At 38.2% G+C, this 18,489-nt stretch overlaps 1 protein-coding gene and 1 pseudogene across 1 annotated transcript; both read right to left on the reverse strand.

Annotated features, from left to right (window-relative positions):
• Nucleotides 1–6,383: 6,383 nt before the first annotated feature.
• On the reverse strand, nt 6,384–18,143 carry LOC110164924 (NUAK family SNF1-like kinase 1). The gene is made up of 7 exons (XM_020930061.2): nt 17,680–18,143; nt 14,398–14,518; nt 14,017–14,168; nt 11,801–11,866; nt 9,306–9,425; nt 9,036–9,168; nt 6,384–8,682 (listed from the first exon to the last, which is right to left on the reverse strand). The coding sequence occupies exons 1-7, from the start codon at nt 17,974–17,976 to the stop codon at nt 7,694–7,696; spliced, it is 1,878 nt and encodes a 625-aa protein (XP_020785720.2). The 5' UTR covers nt 17,977–18,143; the 3' UTR covers nt 6,384–7,693.
• Nucleotides 11,298–11,414, reverse strand: LOC129412471 (5S ribosomal RNA; annotated as a pseudogene).
• Nucleotides 18,144–18,489: the final 346 nt, after the last annotated feature.

Here is an 18,489-nt window from a genome sequence, read left to right on the forward strand (position 1 = left end):
TTCGCAAAAACCCTGGAAGTGCAAGTTCAGGCACCAGCTAATCAGCAAAGAGCCATACATTGTGTGTTGGTGCAGATTCCCAAAATCGAGGATTTAAAGCCAGAACAAAGAGAATGTTTAGTGAATTTTTTGTAGTAGATCATTATGACTTCTGATGCTCGCTGTGGCTGTAGCCGTGAATGTTTTAATCTAAACATACAGAGAACCTGATATTTGTTAATTAGCCCTGGGATAACGTTACGTCGGATGTTAGCCAACTGGCTACCACTATGTTATCTAACATATAGGTGCAATTTCCCATTCAAAGGAGGTGTTTCTACACAATATTATACAGCAGTGTTCGGTTCCCGAATTCAAGACATTTTTACAATAGATTTTAATTAACCCACTTGTTGGTCGCTGTTGTAGCTTCTTGTGCTATTACTCTTTTTACCCTCTGCTACAAACTTGAGCATGCGCAGTCTTGATCTTGATCGATGTTTCTTCTGCTCGATGGATAATGTCTGTGAAGTGATGACGTATTTTTGACAGTAAAGTTCCGTCTGTGAATTCGTATTCGTACCATGGATCTATTAAAATAAAAAATTAAAATACTGATGATTTTATACGTACTGATGAAAGCGTAATCGTAAATTTTCATTTCGTGATTGTAATTCATGACGTCGTAATTTTTCAATTCATATTCTGATGGATAAAATACACACAATATATTTTATGTACGACTGGATTCATTTGAGAGTTTACAAATATTTATTTTATGCGCAACTACAGTTAAATATGCACGGATTTCCCAAATACGCACGTATTTCTATTTTACGCGCACGAATATTTTTGACAGCTTTCTTACTCCATAGATTATAATCATCTGTGTTAAAATAACATCTCAAACCTTGTTTCTTGTGCAGATCTGCAGTTGACCATTGTAATGTAGCGGTTGTGGTCAAAGCTGTTCTTTATTCCAAGGTGATGGCAATCTCTGTCCAAGTAGAATCAGATGTTAAGTATAAAGGACATTGATCTGAAGTATTGTGAACTAGACTAAACCTGGCAAAATAATCAAACGTGCCCACATTGAGGCCATTCCTTTTGTTTGCGACAGTCTGTTAGAGGAAAGACTTGTTTGATGGGCGACCTGTGTAATGTCCTTATTTGAATTTAAACACTTTGTCAGTCTGAAGCAGGGACAATAATACAGATCTTGTAACAGTTTACTTTTTTTTTTGGTCCACTAATCATCTCTGTGATAAAGTCCAGGTCATCACCATCCATGTTCTTAGTCTAGTCATCACCATCAGTGTTCTGACTCAGTTTGTTCAACTTGGATTTCAGGTCAAAACCATGTTCTTTTAGATAATTCACAATGTGATCAAATATCTCAGCTGATCTTTGCTCACGCTGCTGTGGAAGTATTACTGATTATTACTTCAAAGTAATATTACATTTACATTATCAAATCTGTTCCTTACTTTCCATCCAGTGTTAGGTCCATTTTTATTTTCTTGAGATTTTGGTATGAACATTTCATCAAACATGTGGGAAAATGGCCCGTGTCCTTAAAAAAAAACATCCACAAACTCAAATAACTGCAGATTATACAGGCTACATTAAATCATTTAATACATTTTCTGAAACATAATTAATCAATTGCACATACCCGTGGTACATATTTGATTAAGTAAGAGAATGCCGATTTCATAAAATGTTTGTTTTTTATTTCTTTCCTTGTGGAAACTGTTACTCACCCAGATGATGGCAGAGACCAGAAATTTGCACACTAAGTATGTCTCTGTCAGTAATACCAAGTTTTGGTTGTTTCTCTCTTAAACTTCGCACAAGTTGTCCTGCTAAATGAGCCACACTTAAAATGTAAATACATTGTTAATTTTTAAATTGCACAATTTAAAGCAGTTTTAAAAAAAAATTTCTCCCATTGTGTATGTACCCGAGTGAGTGTTCAAATCGGTTGTGAGATCCTCCTGGATAACTGAAATAGGTTGTTTGAGGTATGGAAGTCTCTGAAACTGAGGTGTGTCTATGATTTTAAAGGTTGTATGGAGGATTTTTTTTTGTTTCAAATTGTCATTGAAAGTTTAAAATATCATTAAAGAGACGCAGCAGCCTTGAAATTATGATGACCAAAAAAAAAAAAAGAATGAAAATCTATCAACTGTGGACGTAGTGAGGCCAGATAAACATCAGCCAATAGATAAAGCTCCCTCATTTTCTATTGGTTGTTAAATTGTCAATCAAACTCCCTACATTTCTAGTGTAACTGACTCGCTGGCGCGCGGGGATTACGTGGTTTATGCAGTGGTTCTTAGGGGCTTTTACAAACTGTCGCTTCCTCGCAGTTTGCACAAAGTTTGTTGCAATGGCGGACGAGAATCCACGACCAGTTCGCCGCAAAAAAAAAAAGTCTGTTTTTGAGGTCACTGAAAGAAGAAAATAAGGGGAGAAGGAGCGAAGACAAACGGAGGTGAATCTTGGAAATTCCTTCCAGCGATGGCGAGACTGAAGCAAACGAAGGGTCTAAAAACTTATGTGTTGGTCGCTAAATTATTTCTAGACAGGTCACTTCAACAGTAATTCTGAACGCGCACTGGATGTAAACAAACGTGATTTCTAGAGTAAAGAGGTGGGAGGAGATGTTTCTACTGAGGGAGCTGTGGAGGAGGAAGGTGGTGTCATGCATGCACAACATTTTGAATTGCTTGCCTTTGCCTTTTGAAACGCTGAGAGGAAATGGAAAAAAGACCGCCTACAGGTCTCCCTGCAAATATTAAGAGACAGTTTGGTCGAATATCAGAGGGTAGTTAAAGCTGCTAAATGTAGTTTTATATCAAACATGGTATCAACAAACTGCCACAAACCTCAGATGCTTTTTAATACTTTGAAGACTCTAGTAAATCCATGTATGACAAATGTGGCTGTGCCCTCATCTACACTCTGTGAAAAGTTCTTATCATTCTTTAGGGATAAAGTCTCTGCTCTTAGACTGTCAGTGCCTTCTGCTGTGGACCTTGTAGCTTCAACAGTCTGTAATTCAGTTTTTGAGTGTTTTGAACCAGTGTCTCTTTTGGACCTGAAAAAAATTGTTCAACAGCTAAAGCCTTCCTTCTGTTCTCTAGATATTATTCCAAGCCGTCTGTTCAAGGACGTTTTTGATTCTATTGGACCTTATATTGCTTATGTTGTGAACACGTCTCTGATGTCTGGTTGTTTTCCCACTGCCCTGAAACATGCTGTAGTCCAGCCACTTATCAAAAAGCCTAATCTTAACCCAAATGTTCTTAGTAATTTTAGACCTATCTCAAAGTTGCCCTTTTTATCTAAGGTTTTAGAGAAGGTTGCTTATGACCAACTACAGGCTTACCTTAATTTTAATGAAATTGGTGAAAAATTCCAATCTGGTTTTAAATCTCAGCATAGTACTGAAACAGCTCTTTTAAAAGTTTATAATGACCTGCTTTTAACTGTTGACTCTGGGAAATCCGCTGTTCTTTTGCTTTTAGACTTAACAGCCGCTTTTGACATGGTGGATCACAGCATCCTTCTGTCTCGCCTATAGAGACACATGTGGGCATTAAGGGCACAGCGCTCTGTTGGTTCCGGTCTTATCTGTCAGACAGGAGTTTTTCTGTAAATTTAGGGCAGTACTCCTCTTCAGTGTCTCCTTTACACTACGGTGTGCCTCAGGGTTCTACATTAGCACCGGCCCTCTTTGCTCTGTATATGCTCCCCCTGGGTGATGTTTTTAGAAAGCACAATGTCACTTTTCACTGCTTTGCAGATGATATTCAAATTTATCTGCCAGTGACTGCAACTGACAGCCAAAGCACTATTAAAGCTCTGCAGGACTGTCTCAGGGACGTACAAACCTGGCTGAGCGCAAACTTCCTGAATCTAAATCATAAAAAAAACTGAGATTATGGTGTTTGGGCAAATTAACCCACTGCTTGGGCAGGACAGTGTGATTGGTCCCCTGTCCTCCTATTGTCTTCCTGCAGTGAATAATCTTGGAGTGATTGTGGACTCCATGTTCAAACTGGACAAGCATATTAGCGCTGTGATTAAGTCCAGCTTCTTTCAGTTAAGGCTCCTCGCTAAAGTAAAGCCCTACCTCCCACGGGCAGAGTTCGAAAAAGCGATCCATGCTTTCATGACATCACGCCTGAACTATTGTAATTCTTTATATGTAGGGTTAGACCAGGGCTCCCTGCAACGCATACAACACGTCCAGAACGCTGCAGCTCATCTGCTGACAAATACTAAAAATGTGAACACATCACACCTCTTCTGTGTGACCTGCACTGGCTCCCTGTCTTATATTGTTTGCACTCCATGGGTCCAGTTTACTTGAGGGAGTTCCTGCAGCCCTATACTCCACCCAGAGCCCTGAGATCAGCCGACCAGCTCCTGTTGGTCGTGCCCAAAACTCGGCTCAAGACAAGAGGTGACAGAGTTTTTTCTGTGGCAGACTATGGAACTGCCTTCCTCTTGCTGTCAGATCCTCTCAGTCTGTAGCGCAGTTTAAGACAAGACTGAAAACTCACCTCTTCTCCCTGGCATTTAGTACGAGCTAGTCAGGTTATCTTGGTGTTTTTTATTGTAGTTTTAACATGTTTTCTGTATATATGTATATGTAACTGTTTCTTCTATGCTGTTGCTGTTGACTTGTATGTGAAGCACTTTGGTCAACTGAAGTTGTTTTAAATGTGCTATATAAATAAACTTGAATTGAATTGAACATTTGAAAATGGACTGTCGCCCTATTTCACTTCCCTTAAAAAATCCTCTATACAACCTTTAACCAGACAATGGTGAAACTCTATTTGACCATGAATAGGGTTTGAACACCTGAAGAAGCACAAACAAAAAGCTGAAATTAACAAGAACAGAGACCTTAAATTAATGCTATAGGCCTACCTTTGGTTCCATTTTTGATTTTCTGAATTTCTCCTCTGCCTTCATTTTTGAATACTTCAGTATCAGATGGTGCTGTGGATGAATCTTTTTCAGCAGACTGAAAATTCACGTATGTGTTTTATTGAAAAGGATGATGGAATAACAATAGAAAGAACTGTGCACCCTGATGAAAAAAAAAATCTGTATCTGTATTGTAGTGTAGTATTGTTTCAGTTGTTTCCACTATATAATGCCTATTACGGTCTTGTGACCTTGGACGCAGTTTTCTGTCTTTTTTTGTTGACCTCACTGTTGGATGCACTTTCATGTTATATATATGTATTATTATATACATATTTCATTGCACAGGGAAATTTTATCATTTTTGTTACATGCTATATACATGCAAAAATAATTAATACATATTCATTGTGCATCTTCTCTTGTGCATTGGTCATCTTTGTCCTAACGCGAATGTCCCTATGCTGTTGTCAGGCAGGACTCATCTCTCAGACTTATGTTTACCGGCTGGGTCAGTCATGTTTTGCTAAGATGAAATGTGACCTATGAAATAATGGAATGTTGAAATGCAGGGTTGGGAAATTTATATAGCATATACTATTTTAATAAATTGTGCACAATATATATTGAATAAATATAAATGTTTTTAACCAAAAAATCCAGATAGGTAACCAAATATAGAATTTTAAAAAATAAAAATGTGTTTAAGAAAAAGGTACACAAAAGTACACAAAATTGTAAAATAATATTAACTGACTCATATTGTTCCTCTGAGGCAGCACAATCCAAATTCATCTGGTGATCAGAAAGATGTGCCATTATTTTATATATCTCACCACATCTGTCGTCACTGCCCAGGTGACACAGGACTTGCACGTACTTCTTGACTTTGACACTGTATAACTCACTGAGGGGGAATTTAACATTTATAAGGTGACAAAAAGTACTCATTTTGTGTTCCAATATTGCTGTCAATTTTCACCTGCTTGTGCAAGGGGTTTCCAAACTTTACAATCCGGGATCCCCCAAATAACCATACAAATCAACTCCTGAGTGGTAATAATTTAAAGTAGCAAAACATTTAAAATCAGGTTTAATTGTATTTATTTGTGCAGTTTGTTATGCCATTTTTTAAATATATTTTTTAACCTTATTTCACTAAAATGAACTGTTTTCAGGCAGAATGCCATGGAAATGAAAACCATTCTTTGGAACAATTTTCATAGAGACATGTTTTATACCAATGAGCTATTGTAAGGCACTAGAGAAATTGTCACCAGTCTACAGTGTGAGCCGTGTGTCGACCAATATCTCCTGACATTAATACTTGGGCTTTTTTGTATTTGAACTTTATCTAATGCCCATGTTCTACCGTACTAATGTGAACTGATCATGAAAACATATTTTTGGTTTTAGTAATAAATTCTGTCTTTAATTGGCATGAAGTAAAAACAGAATGGGTATCAATGGTTGTGTCCATATGGTGAACCCGTACTTGTGAAGCAACCTTGAGTGATAAGACTGTGCTTTATTATTCATTATTATTATTACGGTTATTGTGTGTGTATTTATTTACACTTTTTTCAAAGGTTTTAGCTCAGTGTTTGAAACTTTATCTAGTTAGATCATTCGGTTCAAACCTGTATGTGAACAGGGGCACAGGTGGTCACATCATATGGAACATTTCTCATCAGTTCATACAGTTCTCAGGTTCTTTCACAGAACACCTGACACAGCTCAAAACAAGATCAGTAATTTCAACTTGTTTTTTTCAACATTACAGGCCTATTCCCAAATGCTAAATGACTTTGGCCCAAACTTTGTCATTTTCAATACAGCAACTCAACAGCAAAAATCTACAATTTGTGAGCATCAAAAATATAACAGCAAAGGATTTCACACGTATCAAACAGGGAGAAGAATCTCAGCCGTGAGTAGCACTGTATAGACTACATATAGACATATACACTGTAACATATGTAATTGTCTTATTTGATTTTCAAGAGCACATTACATATTACAGTATAAAAGTAGTGTTGATGTATTTGACTTCTTTACTGTGTACATTTATACCATGGATCTTCCATGATTAATTTTTAAATAAAACAATACAGATTTTAGACAAAAAAGCAAACCTTTTCCAATCAAAAATCACATCTCTCAGTATATTCTCACCGATTTCTTTAATCATAATTATTATAAATTAGTAAACGATTGCAGTAATTGATTAAAGAAAAGTGCTCATGACCACTTATTACATCAGTGATAGTATTGGTCCAGCCCTCTGCCACATGTCTGGATTCTAATATGGCTCTCAGTTTAAAAAAAGCCAATCACTGCATTAAATGATGTACCAAAGCAAGATCCATGTGACTGTAACATTTTGCACATCACGCTTCATAGAAGGAAAGTTGCGGGTTCGACTCTGGTTTGGAGTTTGCATGTTCTCCCCATGTCTGGGTATGTCTTCAATTGACACACTTGTTTCCCCCATCAACTCCAAACATGCACCATGGGTAAATCCTCAAGCTAAGGTGTTCCTGACCAAGCCTAGCTCAAGATCTGGAGATGAGTCCCTGAGTGCTCACAGCAGTATGGCAGTAGCTCACTGGTCCTGACAGGCTGTCCCACCGGCACCGGTTGAAGAATTAGTCAAATATAGTAAAGGAATTTCCCTCACAAGGGATTAATAAACTATACCTATACCACACAAAATCCTGCTCACTAGGAGCAGACCGACAATGTTTTCATTTCTTCAGCATTGTCCTCAAATCTCTCTGGTTATTTCTTCCTCTGAGCTATAAGCTCTGTGCTGCTGTGTGCCTTGTGAGAAAAGTCTGTGCCGTGATTGTGCACTCAAGTCTAGTGTGTCAAAGGACTCAGTGGAAAAGAGACTGTCTTCACTCACAATACTGGAAGGACGACTCATCTCTTCGACCACAGAACTGGAAAGAAGATGCTGTCTCTGTAATGTCTCAGGGAATGTTGTGGTTTGGAAGGACAAATCATGATTATCAGAGAGGTCCAGGCTGCGTGAAAACTTGCCATTACGTTTAAGTATGCCCTTTCTTCTTCTTACTGCCTCTGTGCGCAAATTGGGGCTATCACTGGGGCTATCCTCTGCAGCAGAAACTGGTTTCAAATAGCACAAATCAACATTTTCTGCACTGACTACAGAATTAGCCTTTGCTACCGAAGGATCATAATCAGACAGTCCATTGTACAGATTCTTGAGGATACCCTTTTTGGGCATTTTGGATGAGTGCTGGTTGAATGTAGAAGGCTCTCTGTTGGATAGGATGTCTGAATGATGATTTTGAATGTTACTTCTAGTTTGGGATGACATGCTTTCTCTAGGTTGGCTGTAAATAACTGAGTCAAAACTTCTCTGCTGTTTGAGAATACCTTTTGGTTTCTTACTTTCAACAGCAGAAGCAGCACACACCACTCGCAATGCATTCTGGGGGATTGCATTCTCCTTGCGAGATTTTTTAAGGCTACCCACATGTGTCCGTGCTCCTCCTACTCCCTGCTCTGTCTTTAAGGGTAAACTGAAGTGGCAAGCAGCAGTGACCTGATTCTGCCAGTCAATGTAGCGAGCGAGCAGCGGAGAGGAGCAGTCCTGAGCGGAGGTGGGACAGTCGCACACACTCTCCTCGTAACCCCAGTTCACCCACCAGTGGTTGGCCACGTCCTCGATGGTGGCTCTGTCCTCCACTTCAACCCTCAGTAGCCAGTCTATCAGGGCACAGGCATCTAGACGGTAGCAGAAAGTACAAGGAACAAGGAATGTCTATTGTTTACATAGAAACTGAAACTGTGAAACTGACTTGAATACCAATTATTTATTTTATAGAGTAGTTAGACTAGATTAGTTAATTGAGATGCACATTTCATATGAAATGGCACTCAGGTGTGCCCAGTCTTACAGATACTGTCAGACAAAAAAAAATAAAAAAAAACTTGATGTCTGAGTTTTTTACTTTGCTTCACACTATTAGTACTTTTACTTGTAGTACTTTTAGTTTTTGTAACATAACAATACTTTTTAACAAAAAGGGATTATGTAAATATTTGAGAATTATTTTGGAAAATGTTACATTATTTACCTGAGGGTGAGTTTGGTCTGCGATAGCGACCTTGTGCGATTTGCTCTGTCAGTATTTTGATACTTGCTCCGTCAAAGGGCATGCTGCCGTACACCAGAGCATAAAGCAAAACACCTAGGGCCCAGCAATCAACCTGAACAAATAAAAGATGGTTACTGTGCTCATTTATATTAGAATAAATGCAAATAGCACACATTTTGTTCTTTGAGACACAAGAGCATAATTCTTCTTTTTATATGTTTATTTAGGCTATTTTCTTCAGTTCCATACCTCAGGGCCTTGGTAGGGACAGCCTTGAACTATCTCTGGTGCAGCATAGAGAGGACTACCACAGTATGTCTGTAGAAGAATGCCTTTTTGAAAGTGGTTTGAGAGTCCAAAATCTGCCAGCTAGAAAAAGGAGTGAAGTAACTATAATTTATACACTTTCAATAAATACATTTGTTAAAAATACAGAAGTAAATGTAAAATTGGTTTTAGCTTACTGAAAGCACTTCTACATTCGAAGCTCTGTTACTCACATTGGACTTAATCTGAGTTTTATTTCAAAACAATCTGACCGAAAATAGTTGACTTAGATGGAACTACAACTGGTGAGATGATTTGTCTAGCAGAAGCCAGCAGTTTTTCAGTTTCAAATTCCTAAACAGGACCATGAATGCTTCTATCTCCTGAAAATAGGTTGTTTAAAACCATTTTGTATTTTTTTTTTAAATATATATATATATATTTTTTTTATCTAAACACTTCTTTGGTAATTACTGCTAATGTGTGCATTCCACTACAAATACACAGAAATACGATCCCAGTATCAATAGCCTATCTCCTAAAATTTGGGCTTGGGAATTTGTGGTTTGTGATCATTTTACAATCACCCAAAATTTCATTACACCCATCAGCCACATTATTCAAACCCTTTCCAAAGAAGTAAAACAACATTTTATTTATATGGGCTAAAAATAGCTACTGAAAACCAGTGCCAGTGGATGTGCAGGACAACACGAGAGGGAACGCAAAGTTCACATAACAGAAGCAGCTTCACAAGTCCACACATTTGTCTAAACACATGGCTTATATCCACTGTGTTTCTATACTGATATTAGTATTGATAATATTAATAACACAAGATACATATAAATCATATCTGCATAAAATAAACTAAAAAGTAGTGTATTCTCAAGTCTGGTTTGGTGTCCCTAAATGAAAATGAGATCAATCCTTTTTCTCATTCTCAGTTCACATTGGTTAAAAGAAAATCTGTATCTATTTGCACCCCCTTTTGTTCAAAATGCTTCATAACAATGTATTTCATGTATTTGACTGAAAATGAAAATAAAATGCCTTCCCTAACTCTATAAACTTCAAATAACTATTGTTTAATGCATCACCATGGATTTGTGTCTGTCACGGTTCTGCCTTTTGTTTACATGTTTTCCCCAGTCCAGCTCTATTTCCCAGTCAGTTCCGGTCCTCGTTTTGCTTTTCCTACAGCTGCCTCTCATTTCTTAATCATCCCAGGGTAATCTATACATACTCTGCTTGATTCCCTGTTTGTAGTACCTGTTTCTGAGTTTTTCCCAGCCCATTTTCTACTTAGAGTATTTCACAGTTCTGGAAGATATTTAAGTTCACATTTGATAATCATATATTCCTCTGTTGTTTTCAGGCTGCCATATTGAACATTTCCTGGACATTTCCGGGAGGAGCTCGGAATAGAGCCGCTGCTCCTCCAAGTTGGGAGGAGCCAGCTGAGGTGGCTCGGGCATCTGTTCGGATGCCTCCTGGGCACCTTGGGAGGTGTTCCGGGCATGTCCCACCGGAAGGAGGCCCCGGGGAAGACCCAGGACACGCTGGAGAGACTATGTCTCTTGGCTGGCCTGGGAATGCCTCGGGGTTGCCCCGGAGGAGCTGGAGTGAAAGAAGTCTGGGAGTCCCTGCTTAGACTGCTGCCCCCGCGACCCGGCCCCGGATAAGTGGAAGAAAATGGTTGGATTGATTGATTGATTGCATTTTATGTAGCACCTTTCAAGATACTCAAAGCTCTTTACAGTTCATTATTCAGTCACTCCACACACAGTGGTGGTAAGCTACTACTCTAGCCACAGCTGCCCTGGGGCAGACTGACAGAAGCAAGGCTGCCAATCTGCGCCATCGGCTCCTCCGATCACCACCATCACTCACGCTCACACCACTTTTATACTAGGCAATGTGGATGAAGTGTCTTGCCTAAAGACACAGCGACAGTTTTTTGCCACTGGCGCCCCACTGTGGCACCTGGAATTCCCAGCGGTCTCTCATTCAAGTACTAACCAGGCCCAGTCTGCTTAGCTTCTGAGATCTAACGGGATCAGGCTTTGACAAGCCGGTATGGCCGCATTGGATGGACACGGTCTGTTATTGAACTAAGACTTTGTTAGCATGTATACTTGTGTTGCATTTGAGTGTAAGTTACCTGCGTGACAGTGTCAGAATATTGGCATGGTCGCCATCAGATACCTTACATTCTTTTTTTCAGTGTGTATCACTTTTGTGTAAGAACAGACTTCCTAAAAAGGCCAAAAGTGAACAACCAAATTTGGACTGGCACCATAAACCAAGCAGGTGGTGATTTTCAACAGAAGTCACAATAAAAACATTTACCTTTTTATCTATGGCCTTTAACTATGTATGAGTGTTGATAACCATCTTATCAACACTCATACACTTCTACCATTAGGAGTTTTTACAATAAAAAATACAAACACTAGTGATGTTGATGCCCTTACCTTGACATGCAAATCTTGGTCTAAAAGGATGTTTTCTAACTTGAGGTCACGATGGACAACACCGCTCTGAAAAGAAAAAAAAAAAAAAGAAAAAAGCAATCATACAGTGAGTAATAATAATAATGCGTTATCTGATAATGGTCTCTCAATTTCATGCTTTATTCATTCATTGCACACTTGGTGGCAGTAAGCTACTACTGTAGCCACAGCTGCCCTGGTTAGACTGACGCAAAACGAGGCTGTCATTAGCCTCTTCAACCACCACCAACACTCCTCACACAGCACCTTCATACTATGCAGGTGAAGTGCCTTGCCTAAGAGCACAACAGTCTCCCATCCAAGTTCTAACCAGACACAACCTGATTTAGCTTCTGCGAAATGACAAGATCAGGCTGTGACAGGGAGGTCTAATAACACACATTACTCAGTATCAATTTTAAAATAATGTCTATTTCTAGTATTTTGTTTATTGTCACTTATTTTATTGTTTATAAATTGTTTAAAATAATGAAACATAATTATGATTATACTTTTGTGATTACTCTAGAAATGGGTCAGAACAGTGACCCATTTTGCCACTAATTACATCTAATACAGCACGTGAGGACAGTAAACAACAGCTCAAATAGTCTTTTGTGAGTTCTATGCAAAACATTCCAGTGTCTTTTTTGTCTTTCTATAAAACATTAAGAATAGAGTGTGTGCTCTAAATACCTCTGCAGCATCAGCACGTTCAGTCATTCAGACATGGACACATTATTAACGGATGAATTATATTTCTATTTTTGGAACAGTTCACGTGGTGGGAAACTTATCAAAACAAAAGGAATTAGTATATATGGAAAGTACTGAAAAAAGAATAAACAAATATTTCTCTTTTTGCCGAGCCACAAAAACGTGATATTTTACAATAGAAGTATTATCTAAAACAAATCAATTTTCCCTTTAGTGAGGTTATCTTTGATCCATACTTCAAAATGCACAAAAATCTGCATGTTTGGAGCAAATAACTTCGCCCTTGTTCCATTACTACAAAGCAACGTACAATAAAGTCATCAACATTTTATCATCATTTGCTAAGAAACAAACATTTAATTTACCTCAGCTTGAAATTTCATTTAATAGGATTGAAGATAAATTCCTGTTCGATCATATTAAATTCACACTTCAATAAAAATAAGAAAACAATAGTTATTTTGTTTCTTTGCCAGGGCTTACGGTACAATACAGTCAAATAGAGGAAGGGGGTATGTTTAAATATGTGATTATACCAAACATTCAGCTACTAATGCGCTCTTAACCCAGAGAGATCTGAGGAAACAAGTCAAGTTTGGCTGGCGGATTAGGATTTAGTGGATTTAGTGGTACAGTATTTGCTTGTATGTGATTCAGCACGTGCCTGAGACCTCCTTACTTTATTCCCAGCTGTTACCAAGCATAGAAATAAAAACAACTTACAGTAAATGCATTTAACAGTATGTACTGTAACTGCGGCAGACACTATTAAGTAAGCTTTAATAAATACATTTGTTGTTGTTGAAAATGTTAAGACATGTCAGCAATGGGCCTAGGAAAAAATGGTTCACTTACTTATTTGGATACTGACCTTACTTACTAAAATTTTAACTTTTTGTAGATGGTTTAGCATTGTGAAAAATAATGGATGAAGCATTTGCCACTGAACTAAAGAAAAATTGTGTTTTAAAGGTGCACGATGTAAATTTTTGGTTGGGGGTCCATCACCTTCTTGTTTCTATGGATATGTCATTGCTCTGCTTCAACTGTTCCACAATATGACATTAAACAGAGCTTTCTTGCATTTTTTAAATTACAGGCGGTTTTATTGCTCAAAAATTCTACCCCCCCTTCCAAAAAACAAAACAAAACAAACAAAACAGGCATTCTGACTGTGAGACTGGTCGCCTCTCCAAAGATCTGACCTGTAACTTGGTCTGGTTTGGTCTCCATGATGATAGAAACGTTTATTGCTATACTATAAGACATTATCGACAAAACAATAACATCTCCATACAGAAAAGCAGGTAGCAGACCCTCCCCAGAAATATTACACAGTGCACCTTTGAATCCTAGTCTACACATTATCTTGATCACTACAAAATGTTGGGACCATTGCAGTGACTTATTTGAAAATGCATATTTTTATGAAAACATGTCCAAGACTCTTTGCAGTATTGTGAAAGTGTATAATAACAAACCTTGTGGAGGTAGTGAACAGCGGATGTGATTTGTCTGAAGATGGTACGGGCCTCAGTTTCGGACAGTCTCCTTCTCTCCTGGATGTAATCGTACAGCTCTCCCCTGCTGGCATACTCCATCACAATCACTATCTTGTCCCTGCTCTCAAACACTACACACAATGTGAAGCAGTTACATTCAGTTCGACTAGCTTCCCATCTCTTACAAAACTTTTACATTCATTACAAAATAAAAATCTTATCAAAATGTATGTAACAATTGTCTGCAATATTACTCATCAGTATGACAATAAACACAATTTGCTTTGTGCTATTTTTGAGGGGGTGAATATTTACAGTGGTGCTGTGGCGTTCATGTATCTGCTTGGTCTGTAACCTTACCTTCGTGGAAACGTATGATGTTGGCGTGCTGTAGGGCAGACGTGATCTCAATCTCTCTTTGAATGTGGATACGCTCCAGATCATCGGTGATGTGCTCCTTACGGATGGATTTGATGGCCACCTATCAAAATAAAAGTGTAATATAAATACACTTTATATAATATACCTCTACTAACAGGTGAACTTGTGGTTGGGACAGATAGTATATATATATATATTTTTATAATCCAGCACATTTTTGATTGATTACCAAAATTCAGTATTGTTAATGGGATACTCAAAAGGACATTGAGATAATAAATTTGTCAATATTGTGTTTCATGATTCTTTGAGGGTAACATATCTGGGTCAGTTAATAGCCGTAACAGGCCTGCAGTGATTATCCATTAAGTGACCTAAAAGAAATAAATACATGGACTAAAGATAAACATACCATATTCCCATACAATAAAACAATGTTAAATAAAACAGAATGCTACCTGAAACTTTTGTTAAAGCTACCAATTGTAAATAGAATGGCTGACCTGACCTTGTTGTATTCTCACATACTACCACCACTACAGGCACAAGAATTATTCAGCAATACATATTCACATTATTAATACATGCACAGTGTATACACATTCTAGTGTGTAGTATTAGAAGTGATTATAAAGATTTGGCAGAAGAAGGTTAATAGATTTACGCTTCTTTAATCCTATTCACTGTACTATATTGAACAGCTCAAATGATACCCAAATAACAGTAACATATATTGCAAGCTTTTAAACATTTGTAGGACAATCCAAAAATACACATATTTGCAATCCTAGATCAGATGGTCAAAATTGAAAAAAAAAATAAAATAATAAAATAAAATAAATAAATGAATAAAATTTTAAAAATAAATAAAAATGTTATTTATCAGGGAGTTGTCTGAAAGGTGCTATATTACGCAAAATTTACTCTACTACTCTACTCTACGCCATTAAAATGTTGCTTCAGCACCAAAAACATACCTGGAGCCCTGTAAATAGCTACCTTTTACCTTCTGTTAAGTGGAGACTGGAAATTACAAATGATCTAAATTATTCTAGTGATGGTGTATGGAGTTTAAAAACACAATGGAAAACTTCCTGTATTATCACATGACATCACAAAGTGGAACAGAGTGTTTTCAGTTTGAGAGAAGCAGCCTAAATATGCAGTGTTTATGTGTTTAGCGGGTGAAAGAAATGAAACAAAACACCAGGTGCGTAACATGGGCCCTTTAATAATGGACTTGCATATCTTTAGGGTTGTGTTGCTGATTGCCTCTTGGCCATGAAAAAGACATACTTAGCCAGAACGGTCAAGACCTGCCTCAGTGGAGCAGAGTGGCCTTATGAAAACGAAGACCTGAACTCTGAACTCCAGCATTCTCAGCTGCTGGAAAAACATCTATAAACCACTGGGACAGACAATTCACACGCTCTATTAGCCACTCAGCTTACATAACATCACTCAGACTACTATAAGCATAGACCTGACTTGATAAAACTGACGTCTGTGCAACTTAGAGGAAGTTGATAGAATGTGCCCCAAACTATAACATGTTTTGCTTCATCTGGATCCTTATAGCTGCAAAAAGACGTACAAGAATACTAGTGTGAATAATGTATTATTTTAATTTATAATATAGAAACATTTATAACCCCATCATAAACTGAAATAAAAGTACAAGTAGGTGATAATCCTGTTATGGTTTTTATGTTTACAATGACATATTCTCCTTCAAAATACTTGTAAACCACCTAATGGACACTGATGCATATTTTGCGCTTAACACTATATCCATTGTTCACAGTCCAAGGAATTAGGAGCATTTTCAGAGGCACGTGTGAGAGGTGAGGGGGTTTGTGCTAATTTAACTTGGTTTTAATTGCAAATAGTTCCAAAATAATGTATTTAGCCTTTCAAATATAAAGACTTACTTGGATCTGTGATACCAGAAAGGTACAATGTTGGACTAAAGCAGGACTAAAACAAAGCATGCTTTAATAGTATATGGACTTAACACCAGTTCTAAATGGGAAAGAACCAGGACAGTGCAATGCTATCATATTGGTAAAACAAGGCTAAATCTGCTTAAAATTAGCATCATAATATTAGTCTATTCATAAGTAGTAGCTAGAAATAACACAAATATGATAATCATCACTTGTCCTCAAAACTTGTAGATGCAAATTTACCAACACATTTATTTCTCCATTACATTATGTTTTTTTTCCAATTTCCCACCATCCCACTTCTCAACACTCAAAACAACAGAGCCCTGGTCTCATTTCCAAAAATAATGTCCGTTTTGTTTCAAAGAATCCTTGGTATGTGCTGGCAGGCTTCAGGAATCCTGCATTTTCCCTTGTCTATCCAATCACAGTGCTGGACCAGTGCGATTCTCACTTCTCTCCATCACCAATTATGGTCTTTCAGAGGCTTAATACGACTCAATAAAACTATTTACATTATTATATTGACAAGAGGGTGCCATTAAGAGTAAGGCTTTGGAATTAGGTCATTCATAACCTGGGACCAAACACAGTCTCATACTTATTTTGCATTACGAATTTGTGTGTATCACTGTCAGCAAAAGGGAGCAGGCTCCTATGGGAGAAGCCTATTGTAGTAATTTTATCCTCTTGTTGAAGTGCTGAGTGAGTCAGGCCAAAGGCATCTCAGCCTGGCAGCACAGGAAGCAAGTACTTCATGAGCACTGGCTCATGATCTCACCAACCAACACCAACATGCCACACAGTTCATAATGCAAAGTTCCTTAAACTGTCTATGGTATGATTGTTAGAGCTGCACTTGACCCAGGAACAAAGGACTGATCATTAGTCCTGGTTAAGTTTATAGACTAATTATCTATATATTAATATCTCATATAAGTCCTGCTTTAGCAGTCATGAAGCAGGGAAGTTGAACGAATAGAACATTCAGTGTGTAGCAATGTAATTTGGCTCTCCAAGTGCCATTTTAACCAGTGGCCCAATTTAAATAAAGCTGGATCAGGACAACAGCTATGAGTAATGGGATTGTAAACGATTAACATCCAACAGAAATCTAAAGGCTACACAAAAAAACAATGTTCTACTGCAGTTAAGCATTTTGATGACTTGGTTAAGATCAGATGCCTTGCCAAGTTTTGGATAAGCACACGAGGAAAAAAATTTAAGAATATATTGTTGTGACAAATCGAGGGCAAATATTATTAAAATGGCCTACAACTGTTTCACTGACATCTGATTTTAGTTCACTGCTCACCGTGCGCAAAGTTGCTCTCTCCATCGCCTTCTTTACTTTGCCGTACGTGCCTCTCCCCAGCGTCTCCATCACTTCATACCGGTGCTTGAGGTTGTGTTTGTGCTGGTGCTTCTTCACCTCTGACGAGGCTGTGGTGGTAGATGTCTCCCGGGGAACTGTGGGGGACCCCAGACTCCTTTGCTGCCTAGTACCGCTGCTGGAAGAAGTGGATACAGTGTCCTGCAACAGAGATCCCAACTCGGAGCGCTCGCTGGTGGTCATCGCGCCTCCACCGTCCGCCTCTCGTCTACCCATCATGCACGTAGCACGCTCCGGTGCGGTTCCAGAGGTGAGCTCTCAGAATAATGCTAGCGCCCCATGGAGACTAACGTAAAGTAATAGTATACATATTTATAAAATTAAGCTGGGGCTGGGACATCTCATCTGAACGCACTCCTTCCTGTCCCCCTTCTAAACTGCGTGAACCACTGGTCCACTGTTTGGGGCGGAGTCAAAGCATCAATCTGCACGAGACGTTTGGCTAGGTGTTTTTGGGCTGCAGGTTACACACACAGTATATTTCACTAGACTAGAAACATGTATGCAATGTATTGGCGTAAGCCTTACATAAAAATGCCAATTTAAAAACGCATTGCGCAACTTTATTAAATTACTTTGTCTGGAATGTTCCATGGTATGACATTAAAGATTCTCTCTGTGAACAGGGGTGACACTCCACAGATCAGGGACCTCATTTATAAAAAACTGCGCAGGAGTTGTCGTAAGACTTTATTAAACAAGGTTTAATAAATAAATATAAAACTAAAAGTG

The sequence above is a fragment of the Boleophthalmus pectinirostris genome, unplaced genomic scaffold, assembly GCF_026225935.1.
Source record: "Boleophthalmus pectinirostris isolate CB_2022bp ecotype Guang Dong unplaced genomic scaffold, ASM2622593v1 HiC_scaffold_8, whole genome shotgun sequence".
In the NCBI taxonomy this organism is placed as follows: domain Eukaryota; kingdom Metazoa; phylum Chordata; class Actinopteri; order Gobiiformes; family Gobiidae; genus Boleophthalmus; species Boleophthalmus pectinirostris.

Bases quoted from the DNA above. Each gene is read 5' to 3' on its own strand.
- LOC110164924 (XM_020930061.2), bottom strand. From the start codon at position 17,976: ATGATGGGTAGACGAGAGGCGGACGGTGGAGGCGCGATGACCACCAGC. The intron at 14,169-14,397 runs GTAAGGTTACAG...CATTGTGTGTAG, and splicing joins CATCATACGTTTCCACGAAG to TGTTTGAGAGCAGGGACAAG. The intron at 11,867-14,016 runs GTTTGTTATTAT...TTTTCTTTTCAG, and splicing joins CTGTTCACTACCTCCACAAG to AGCGGTGTTGTCCATCGTGA.